The 11,314-nt window shown below is 42.0% G+C and overlaps 1 protein-coding gene and 1 non-coding gene across 2 annotated transcripts in view; one reads left to right on the top strand and one right to left on the bottom strand.

Annotated features, from left to right (window-relative positions):
* The window catches only part of KIFBP (kinesin family binding protein), a 19,695-nt gene extending 8,847 nt beyond the window's left edge, over positions 1-10,848 (bottom strand). Inside the window, exons 1-4 of the mRNA XM_004701136.2 lie at positions 10,389-10,848; positions 7,235-7,333; positions 1,736-1,815; positions 734-917 (exon numbers count right to left, since the gene is read on the bottom strand). Of these exons, the coding sequence (XP_004701193.1) occupies positions 734-917; positions 1,736-1,815; positions 7,235-7,333; positions 10,389-10,814 (789 nt within the window). The 5' untranslated portion in view covers positions 10,815-10,848. The remainder of the gene's footprint in view (positions 1-733; positions 918-1,735; positions 1,816-7,234; positions 7,334-10,388) is intronic.
* LOC115870075 lies at positions 3,523-3,625 on the top strand. Its single transcript, XR_004046537.1, has one exon. It is a non-coding gene; the product is annotated as a U6 spliceosomal RNA (small nuclear RNA).
* Positions 10,849-11,314: the final 466 nt, after the last annotated feature.

Here is an 11,314-nt window from a genome sequence, read left to right as displayed (position 1 = left end):
GACCTAATGTCAGGGGTTTAAGTGGAGAGAAAATGTTTTGAGAATGATGTACAAATGCACTTTACACAATTGATGTGTGCATGGATTGCGATAACAGTTGTATGAGCCCCTAATAAAATGTTTAAATAAAAATTACAAACTCAGGGAACAAAGGAAAAAATGAGTCCCTTAAGAAGATTACCAGCACAACTCTGAGTCCTTGATTCTGATCAATAAGATTTATCGTAGTTCAAAATCTGTCCTTTTGTAACAGTCGAGAAATATGTTCCAATGACACTAATTGGAACTGAGTCACTTCCAGCACATAAAAACTATTATAGAGAAGTTAATTCTGAAAAAGTAACTGAAATGTGTCACATGCTTTTATCAAAGCCCACATTTAACAGTCAACTTCCTTAGACAGATTCTCAGTTACCAGATTATCACTGCAGAAAGTGATATCTGCAGCAAGATAAAAGCTACGAATTAAGGCAACAGCTCACTAAAAGTGAATGGAGACAGCCCGCCTATGTCAGAACAGACCTGGTCAGAGGCAACAGGGTGACTTTGGGGCTATCAACAGGCAAGACAACAATAAAACTCAGTATGTGAGGAATCAAAAGGATTTAAATCAACAAAGAGCAACAAAACTTTAATACATTGACAGTCTGGACTGCACCTTTCTGTCCAGTTTTACATCATTAAATACAAGTCACTTGCTTTTAAAAGATGCCATTTACTTTAGGGAGCTTACCTTATTGATGTAAAACTGTGACAGGGTAGCAGCATTAATAGCCCACTCCAGAGGACGGTAAGCATTGTGCTCAAGCTGGAGTTTGAGGGTACTGTGACAGTAACGAGCAGCCTTCTCAAACATCTCCATATGCTGGTAGACTTGAGCCAGGTAATATAAGATATGAGTATAAACCTTTTCAAACCTGTGAAAAAAACGAATGCTTGAATAACAGTTTATAATTTATAATCCTCTCACCAACCCTTGGACTTGAGTACTGGTATCTATTTACATATAAGGAAGCTGAGCCTCAAATTTGAACCAAGTGACATAGCTAACAGGTGGAGATTTTAATCAAGGTCAATTCAAATTTCATGCCTTTTTAAATACCTCAAAACAAAACAAAATTGTGCCTTAAGAAAATTATTTGGTGAAGGCTTACAGAGCAGATCGAGTTTTACATTCAATAGTTCATACACATTTTGCTTCAGCTTATTCACTGCATCCCCTCAGTGCAACGCCACTCATGCTCTCCCTGTTTCCCATCTCAGTGCCCCTTACCAAAGCTCTCTGCCATTCAGTCAATTCTGACCCTATAAGCCAGGAGACTGTTACATAACTCTTTATGGAAGTAGAAAGCCTGCCTTTCTCCCATGGACCTGGCAGGTGGTTTTGAACTACTGACCTTGTGGATCGCAGCCCAACATGTAACCGCTACACCAAGGGCTCCTTAATCTCTCTTAGAGACAAGTCCCTATTTTGTTAGCTGAAAATTGAGCCACTAGGGTGAGGGGGTGAGTTTGCTTCCAGACTGAAGGGTGACTAAGGGCCTTAGTCTTGGGGGTTCCACCAGTCTCTGGTCTCCTTTATGATTGTGAGTTTAGTTCCACTCTTTTCTCCCACTTTATCCAGGACCTTCTACATAGCGTGGTCCTTCTTTCAGAGAACATGTGCTTTGTGAGCGACCATCTTCTCTACCGCATGTAGGAACACCTGTAAAGGCTGACTTCAGCAGCTACGCACCTTTTTGATCTCTCCTGTTCTGTATGTTTCTCTTCTTCGGGGAGAAAATGCTCAGTAGGATCAAGAGGAGGACTCCCAATCTGCAATTGAATAACAAAGTGCTTTAAAAACTTTTAACTGTGAACTCCAAGCGCCCTCCTCTGGGGAAACGAGGGAAATCAACTTTGAAAGGCCAATACACTTTTTTTTTTTTTTTGGCTAATTGACTTTAATGTTACCCAAGAAGTACATTTCTTAACATAAAACCTGAAAGAAACAAATAAAAGATTTCCTATAAGTTCACACCTTACTAAATCTAAGCTGCTTCTTGGAGGATGGTCCTAGCTACAAGCCCACTGGGAGACCATCTGAATTCACTAAATTCCAAGTGGCAGCAATGCTGTTCTGAAAAACAGGTGACCTTTATTCTGCATACAAACCCTGAAACCACCACAGGACTGGGAAACCTCCAGAATTCACAGAATGTCAAAACCACAAAGGCAGGCAGCCAGGCCCAAAGCAAACCCAAGAGAGAACGCTTCAGAGACTGCAAACAATTCTGAGGGCTACTTAACATGCTTGTCCTTGGCTAGAGAAGGGAAAAATGATCAATGTATTATCTTACTTATTATCAGATGTAACTGTCAAATCAAAGTCATCTCTTAACTAAGATTAAAGTATAACAAAGGTACAAAGTTTTGTAATGTGTGCTGTTTCCTTATACAGAAAAATGTTTAGAAAGTTATAATCAATGATTACACATACACTGCATGCAATTTCCATGTACTGATGACTCTAATCTTTATCCTTTTAATGGTGAGAGCATATTCTGTTATTAGTCTACCAAAGCTTACTAACCATTCTTCAGTTATTGTATATGCATTTTTCCCACGACTTTTCATTAACTACTTTATGATCACAACATTTCTATACTGTCAAGAGAGATGAGGAGTGGGTGGCACAGAAAGTTTGAGTTCTCTCAAGTCAAGCAGTTAGTTAGAGATCACGGATCCTTAATGAAACTAGAATCTCAGGACTCTAGTCTACATAGTCAGTTATTTTTTTTCTCCTTTGTCTCTTTAGGAGCCCAGCTGTAGTGGTTATGCACTGGGCTGTTAACTACAAGGTCCGCAGTTTGAAACCAGCTGACCTGAGGGAAAAGACCAGGCTTTCTACTCCCATAAAGTGTTGCCGTCTCAGAAACCCATGGGGCAGTTCTGTTCTGTCCTAGAAGATGGCTATGAGTCAGAATTAACTCATAGGTAAAGCAGTTTGATATAGCTCTCCTTGACCCAAAACCACGCATCCATAGATATGCCCCATCCTCAGTGACTGACTCACTGACTCACTACAACAATGAGCTCAGCCACAACGTCACTGTGAGGATGGTGCCAGATCAGGCAGCGCTGCTTCCTTCTACTGCACTGGGGTCACGATGGGTCAGAATCAGCTTGAAGGCACTTACCAAAAAACTACAACAGAGAAACCAAAAACACTGAAGCAATTAAACATCTCCAACCCAACTATATTTTTAGTTGAAATTCTCCATTAAATTCAGTGTAATATAGTTTTATTATTTTTTGCATTTACCTTCACGTACAATAATTTCAGAAACTAAAAACTGTTCTAGAAGCGAGGGATACAGCAGTAAACAGAGTAACGAAACTGGCCTTGTCACCGTAAAGCTTATATTTTGGAAAAGAAGACAGCTATCAAACAAAATAAATCACTCAAATATACAACAGCTGGGTAATGTTAAGTGCTCAAGTGAACAATAAAACTGGAAATGGGACAGAAAGTGTTTGGGGGTGTTTGCTTCGGCAGCACATATACTAAAACTTGAACGATACAGAGAAGATTAGCATGGCTCCTGCGCAAGACTCGCAAATTCGAGAAGCATTCCATATTTTTACAGTCTGTCTGAGATAGTAGGCAGAGCACTTCCATCAGTACTGAGTCTGGAGGAAAGACTGAAGTCACCACCGCAGATGCTTAGATCAGCTATTTTAATAAATCGATTTATCTGTTGGTAAAAAAGGGTTTGGGGGCAGCAGGGGGGAAGGCAGTGGAAGCCAGTGCGCTGGATGGAAATACGAAACGTGAAGGAACAGCCTTGTGAATACCTGGGAAAAGAACATTCTATAAGCAGAGGAAATGGTTACGTGCAAAGACCCTGTGGTTTTTGCATATAATACAGCCACATAAATAATGTAGACATGACTATGGTGTACAAGGAAACTAGCATATGAGGGGGGCTGCACAAAGTTTGCAAAAGCCTGTAAAACTAATGCTTTGTGTACAACTACTGTGGGTGACTCTACGGCAAGAAGCGATCTGATTTACCCTGGACAGAGCTGAGAACCAGGTGATGCTGGCATGGCACCAGGAAGACAAACTGGAGGACAACTACGATATTTAATAAGAACAGCGACAGGCTGCTAGCAGGACAAAGCAATCTGTTTTGGAAGAAGTATGGCCAGAGAGCTCTAGAGGCCAGGATGGTGTGAGTGAGACTTCATCTTTTGGACCTGTCAGGAGAAGGACACCATGTTTGGTACAGTAGCGGGGCCCAGCCGTGAAAAAGAGGAGAGCCCTCAAGGAGGTGGATCGACACTGTGGCTGCAACAGTGGTGTGGCTGGCGCAAGACGGGCAGTGTTTTGATCTGTGGTGCATAAGGTCACTGAATCTATCCGACGGCACCTGACAGCCACCACCACGGGGACGTGAGTGGGAATCGAAGCAGTGTGACACTGGATATAATTTGAAGATGGGACCAATAGGAAGATGAGATAGTAGGGAGGAGTTCCCAAGGTTTTTAGCCTCAGAAGCTGGAAAAAAGAAGTTGCATTTACTGCAAGAAAAACTGGGGCAAGAAGGATTATCAAAAACTCTAATGGACGATAGTTTCAGAGATTTACACTCCATAAAAATTGCAAATGTCAAATCAGCAGATGAATCTGGACTCAGTGCCATCAGCATCGAGAAGGTATTTGTAACAAGAGAATGAGTATAATATATGGAAATGGAAGAGCGGTCTGAGCCTGAACTCTGGGTGCTGACCTGGACAGACAGGCGTTGCATCCAACACAAATAACGATAATTTCAAGAAATAGAATAGACCACCGAATTTGTTAGCTGCCACTGAGGCAGCCCCAATTCATGGTTTACTCTCATGTCATAATCCATAGGGGTTTTATTGGTTGATTTTTTAGATGTTGCCAGGACTTTCTACCTAGTCTATTTTAGTCTGAAAGCTCTACAGAAATCTGTTCAGCATCCTATCACCACCACATAAGCCTCCACTGGCAGCTGATGGCTGGGTGGTCGCTGTGCATGAGATACATTAACCAGGAACCAAATCAAGTTCTCTTGGATCAACTTACACCATCAAGTCGATTCTAACTCATAGGACAGGGTTGAACTGCCTCTGTGGGTTTCTGAAACTGTAACATTTTAAAAAAAGTTTTATTGGCATGTAATTCACAAATCACACAATTCAATAGTTCTTTCCCTTTAAAACATTTTCTTTGTGCTTGTACTCATCATTAGCCATTTCCCCCCAACCTTCCCTGCCATATCCCTAAAAAACCAGTAACTCAGTTACTGTGAGACTGTAATTTTTCTCTTTTTTGGAAGACTGTCTGAAAGTAAAAAGCCTCATCTTTCTCCTACAGAGTGGCTGGTAGTTTGGAACTGCTGATTTTGCAGTTAGCAGCCCAACACGTAACCATTCCATCATCAGGGCTCCACTGGATCACTGTCGCCAGGTTCACAGACCCAGAGATGTGCGTGCGCTGAGGTATGCTCTCTGGCTCACACATGCACTCAGCAACACAGAAATCATTAGTGAACTTAGACTAAGCATCGCCTCTGAACTCTGATTTTGAGAAACTTGGAAACCATGCTGGCTATTTAAAGGAATGCCTCAAAATAAAATGAACCAACTGATAATAGGTAAAAGTTGGTTAAGGAAACAGAAAGTCTATTAAGGAAATAGTTTATTAAGAGTGGTTTGTTAGAACTGCTATCTACCCACGAAGTAAGTGTTTTTTCAATCTGGGATCCCCGAAGCCCTGGAAGTTCCTACAGCACCCTTTTGATAAAGTTACTCTGCTTACAGTGGGAAGGGAGGAGGGGATCTATAGTGGGTTGGCCCTGGGTCTTTCTGACCTATTTAAGCAGAATAGTTCACTATGAGGTTTTCTGGTTACTGTTTTTTTCAGGGCGGGGGTGGTGGTGGTGGTATTGTTATTGCTTAGACTTAACTTCGGAAGGGTTTCTCAGAGGGGAAAAAACCATTGCCTTGAAGCAGTAGTTCACAAAGCCCCATCTGAGATCCTGCTGAAAATCCAAGTTCTGGGGCCCTACTCCAAAACTACTGAATCATGGAGGCTCAGCATCTTCCAGATAACTGATACATGCTAAAAAATATGAGAACCACTTCTTCAGAGAGTTCATGTATGGTCAAGTCATTTTTGTTTGCTTTACTTTAAGCTGGTGGTTCTCAACTTTCCTAATGCTGCGACCCTTTAATATAATCCCCCATGTTGTGGTGACCCCCACACCCATAAAATTATTTTCGTTGTTACTTCAGAACTGTAATTATATTACTGTTATGAATCGGGAGACCCCTGTGAAAGGGTCGTTCAACCACCAAAGGGGTCGCGACCCACAGGTTGAGAACTGCTGCTTTAAGCTCTGTATCCTCAGTGGAAACCAAATGGATTTTCTGTTACAAATGAAAATAAACAAACTTCACTATTCTAGGACACCATTAGAGTAATATTTCCTGTGTTCTTCTATTTGGACTCAGGTAGCCAGCAGATCTCATGCCCAAAATTATTTTGGAGCTCTCCCAGTGTCTTTCATGTACAATCATTTTAGGTATCAGTTGGCTTCTTGGACAGCTCAGCCGAGAGGGTCCTGGTTGACACAGAAGGAGAGCATTCTACCACTGAGCCACCAACTCTTCAGAGTAGTCACATCCACATGATGAATGAAAAAGTCTTGATTTGCTCTCATCAGAACCTTGCAAGTCTGGCTAGACCAGAGGCTGTACAGATAGGTACAGATAGGAACTGGAAATCCAGGGAATCCAGGGAGGATGAGCCCTACAGGACCAGTGGTGTGAGTGGGGATACTGGGAGGGTAGAGGGAGAGTGGGTTGGAAAGAGGGAACCGACTACAAGGAACTATATGTGACCTCCTCCCTGGGGGACGGACAACCGAAAAGTGGGTGAAGGGAGACGTCGGACAGGGCAAGATATGACAAAATAACAATTTATAAATTATCAAGGGCTCATGAGGGAGGGGAGAGCGGGGAGGGAGGGGAAAAATGAGGACCTAATGCCGCGGGCTTAAGTGGAGAGGAAATGCTTTGAGAATGATGAGGGCAATGAATGTACAAATGCGCTTTACACAATTGATATATGTATGGAATGTGATAAGAGTTGTATGAGCCCCTAATAAAATGATTAAAAAAAAAAAAGAACTTAACATTTATTGGACCCGCAGCATACCTCTTTCATGTACTGGTTATATAACGCTTCTGATGATTCTAGGTAAGCTTGTGCAGTTTCAATTTCTTCTCTTTCAGACCACAAGATACCCAGGTTATTCTGAAAAATAAAGAAAAGAGAAAATTATAGAAAACTTCCAGTTAAAGCAACTTTCACAGTTCTAATTTCAATATTTACTGGCCAGATAACAGTGGAATTTGATTATTAATAACGAAGTGATCATTCACAGTAAGATGTCGCAGTAGGTAGGCACTAAGATAGCCACCAGTGCGCCCTGCCTCCTCGGACTCATGCCCTCGTGGGATACTTTGCTCCACGAAATATCCATTTACGATAGAATGAGGTTGACCCTATTTTACATCAAATAAACAAAATTAATCACAGATCTAAATTTAAGAGCTAACGAATATCAATTGTTAGAGGAAAACATAGGGCCTCATCTTCAAAATCTTCAATTTGGCAACAGTTCCTTTAATGCGACACCAAAAGCAGAGGGAGAAGAGAAAAATAGCCAAGGTGGGTTTCACAGAACTGTGGGGTCTCTAAAGACATGATCAAGACAGTAAAAACACTTACCATGACAGAAAATATTTGCAAGCCATGCCTGACAGTGAATACATAAAATATTCTCAAAGTGCAAAAACAAAAAGACATGTGAGGCAATTTGAAAAGATTTGGATAGTTCTATCTCCAAAGAAGATACACAAATGACCACTGAGTATATGAAAAGATGCTCAATATTACTATCATTAGGGAAACGCGCATCAAAACCAACGCACACCCACTAACATTGGGTTGGGGAGGAAAGTAAGTGTTGGGGAGGATATGGACAATAAGGAATCTTCATCCATTGCGGGTGGGAATGTGAAGTGGGGCAACCACTGTGGAAAACAGTTTATTCCTCAAACTTAAACCAAAAATTACCGTAGGACCAGAAGTTCTATTCGGAGGTATACCAACAGGCTTCAAAAAGTTCATGGGGAAATTCCATTATCCTTCGATTTCATTTTTCCATGAATCTAACAAAGCCCCCTTATATATACCCCAAAGGCTTGAAAGCAGGGATGAAACTGAAACGTGTACAGCAATGATCACGGAGCATTACTCGCAATAGACAAAGGGGATGACAACCAAAACGTCCATCAACCGATAAATGGATAATGCATGCAATGGAGCACCACTGAGCCACGGGAACACTGAAGTCCTGGTATGTCACACACATGGATGACTCTCGAAAACATTATGCTGATTGAGCTATAAAAGGACAAATATTGAGTGTTATCATTTTTACTGTATCTAGAGTAGGCAAATTCAGAGACAAGTAGATTAGAGGTTAGCAGGGGCTAGTTGAAGGGAAAATGCAGTGTCATTGCTTAACAGACAAGAGGCTCTCTTCAGGGTGATGAAAATATTTTGAAAAAAGACGTTAGTGATGGTTGTACAACAATGAATATAATTAATGCCATTACATTATATATTTTTTAATTGTTCTAATGTGCCAGTAAACTGGACAAGTAGAAACTGTTCACTGGTGTACATTCTAGCATATTCTCATCAATAACATTAACAAATTTCTTTCTTTTAATTTTAATCCTATGAAGAGACATGCACGAGAAAATTTTGCAAATCACACACACTTGATAAGGCCCCTTGTATCCAGAATTTGTAAAGAAACTCTCAAAACTCCATAATAAAATAAAACAAAAATTAAAAAACAAAAACAAAGCTTTGAACAAACTTCACCAAGGGGGAAAACTGTACATTTTGTTAATAGGGAAAACCAGGAATCAAAGTACCATTTTTTCTAGAATATTGTCCTTGATCTCACCAGGCAAAAATGGTCTGCTACAGATAAACCCCTCAGGACTAATAATCAAAGTATTGATTCCAGGAGGGAAGGGGGAAAGGGGAAGGTTGCGGGGAGAAAGGGGGAACCGATCACAATGATCGCCATATAACTCCCTTCCAGGGGGATGAACAACAGAAACGTGGGTGAAGGGAGACAGCGGTTGGTGTAAGATATGAAAAAAAAAAAAATTAATAAATTATCAAGGGTTGAGAGAGGGTGGGGGAAGGCTGTAAAATGAGCTGATACTAAGAGCTCAAGTATAAAGAAATGTTTTGAAAATGATGGCAACATATGTAAAATGTGCTTGAAACAATGAAAGTATGGATTGTGGTAAGAGCTGCAAGAGCCCCCAATAAAATGATTTTTTTTTTTTTAAAAAGGCTTCCTCATGGTCTGCCTCAATAGTCAAGGCTCATCTCTCACCATCCAGGATTACCACTCCTCTCAACTACAGTCTAAACACCTTAAAATTAAATTAACATTCAGGCTGTTGATATCACCCAGTCTGATATATTTGCTTCAGTAAATATTAAAATATGTAAATGGTTGAACCTCTGGTATCTTTGGAAATGTCTTTTAAGGTGAAGTTTGTATTGAAGAAAGATGAATCTGAAATTTTTTGCTACATTTGGTAATTTGTCATTTGTTTCTTTTGTGTGCTCTAGAAGAATCCTGAATTCTGTTCAATAAAATTCTAGGCAACTTTTTCCCCTTCCCAAGGAAAAGATGGGTAAAATGGCAGATTTTGTTACACACACACATATAGATATATGCATTTTGTTATATATGTGCATATATCTATATGTGTGTGTATATTTCTTACTAGAAAAATAAGATAGAACATTTGGAGTAATAGAAAAGCCTGAGTAGAAGCTCCAGGCTTTCCTTTCAGTTGCCTTTTATGTGTGTTAACTGCCAGATAGCACTGCTTATTCAAAAATGTTATTAAAAAACAACAAAACACTTTAATTAGCCCTGCCCTTTGCTTTCAGTTTTTTGGCTTTTTTTCAATAGACTTTTTTTCTAAAGGTCTTTCATATGAAGTTGCGTAAAGTCTGAAATTGGACAAGCAGTTTGGGCAAAGATGAAAGGGAATGGAGTTCTCTATGTAAAGGTATGAAGAAGATTGGAAATGCATGCCAGGATTGCACTATCTGGATTCAAATATATACAGAGACACGCTTAATTTTTTTTTTTAAAGGTGCTTTATCGCATCTGCCTCGGGCCTCGGCAAGGAATGGAGTCATGCCGCTGCCTGGGTCTCTGCGGGGCTGTCGGGCCGGCAGCGGCCGGCCCGGCTCTCACCTGCGCCTGGAGGTAGAGAGAGACGCAGTCGTGCGAAAGCCGGTACTTGCGCAGCAGCCTCAGGCACTTCACCAGGTGCTCCTCGCCGGCCGACAGCTCCTCGGTGTCGATGTGGTTCACTCCCAGGTGGAATTCGATGACCGCCAGGCGCACCGCCCGCTGGGCGACGGGCCCTTCAGCCTCCACCACTTCGGCCGGCAGCCCCAGGGAGAGGTGCTCGGCGTCCAAGGCTTCGTCCGCCGGAGGCCGCTCGTCCTCATCCTCGGGCGCGGGGCCCAGCAGCGCCTTGACCTCTTCCAGCAGAGCTCGGGCGCTGTATTTGGACTTGTACGGCTCTTTCTCCGGGTTTTTATGCAACTCCACCTGCGACAGGGCCAGGGCGGCCTGGAACTTCTCACGGACCTCGGCCCACGGAACGCTCGCCATCGCAGCCGCTAGGCCGGGGTTTCATCAGGGGGATGCAGTCTGAAATCCCGCCTTCCTTCTGTTTTGCGACACTTCATTTGCGACCTTCCGCCGGCCGGGGCCGCCGCCGAAAGGGAACCAATGAAGTCGGCCTGGGGAACCTCGGTCGGCTGCCAAGTGACCAATGGGGAGGAGGGATGGGCGCCATAGCAACTGTTGTCACGAAAGTGAAGCGGTCAATGAGGGCGTCTCCACCTCCAACCCCACCCTCTGCAGTAGTAAATTCAAAGCTAGCTTCTCCTGAGGAGGCTAATTTCTCGAGGAGAAAAAAGGGTCTACTATTTTAAGGAAATATTTCAGAACATTGTTTACACAATTAACTAACTCTACTGGCGCTAATTCCCTAACCTGAAAGGTAAACATCTACTAGCCTTCGCGTTAAACTACCATCCAGTCGTTTTTGATTCGTAGTGAGCCTACAGCACAGAATTAAACCTTTTGGTTTCTGAAGCTGTAAATTC

Source organism: Echinops telfairi, unplaced genomic scaffold (assembly GCF_000313985.2).
Source record: "Echinops telfairi isolate 266 unplaced genomic scaffold, ASM31398v2 ScPeMD7_70;HRSCAF=299, whole genome shotgun sequence".
Classification (NCBI taxonomy): Eukaryota; Metazoa; Chordata; class Mammalia; order Afrosoricida; family Tenrecidae; genus Echinops; species Echinops telfairi.
The sequence above is the reverse complement of the archived record's forward strand: the minus strand, read 5'-3'. Positions and strand labels throughout refer to the sequence as shown.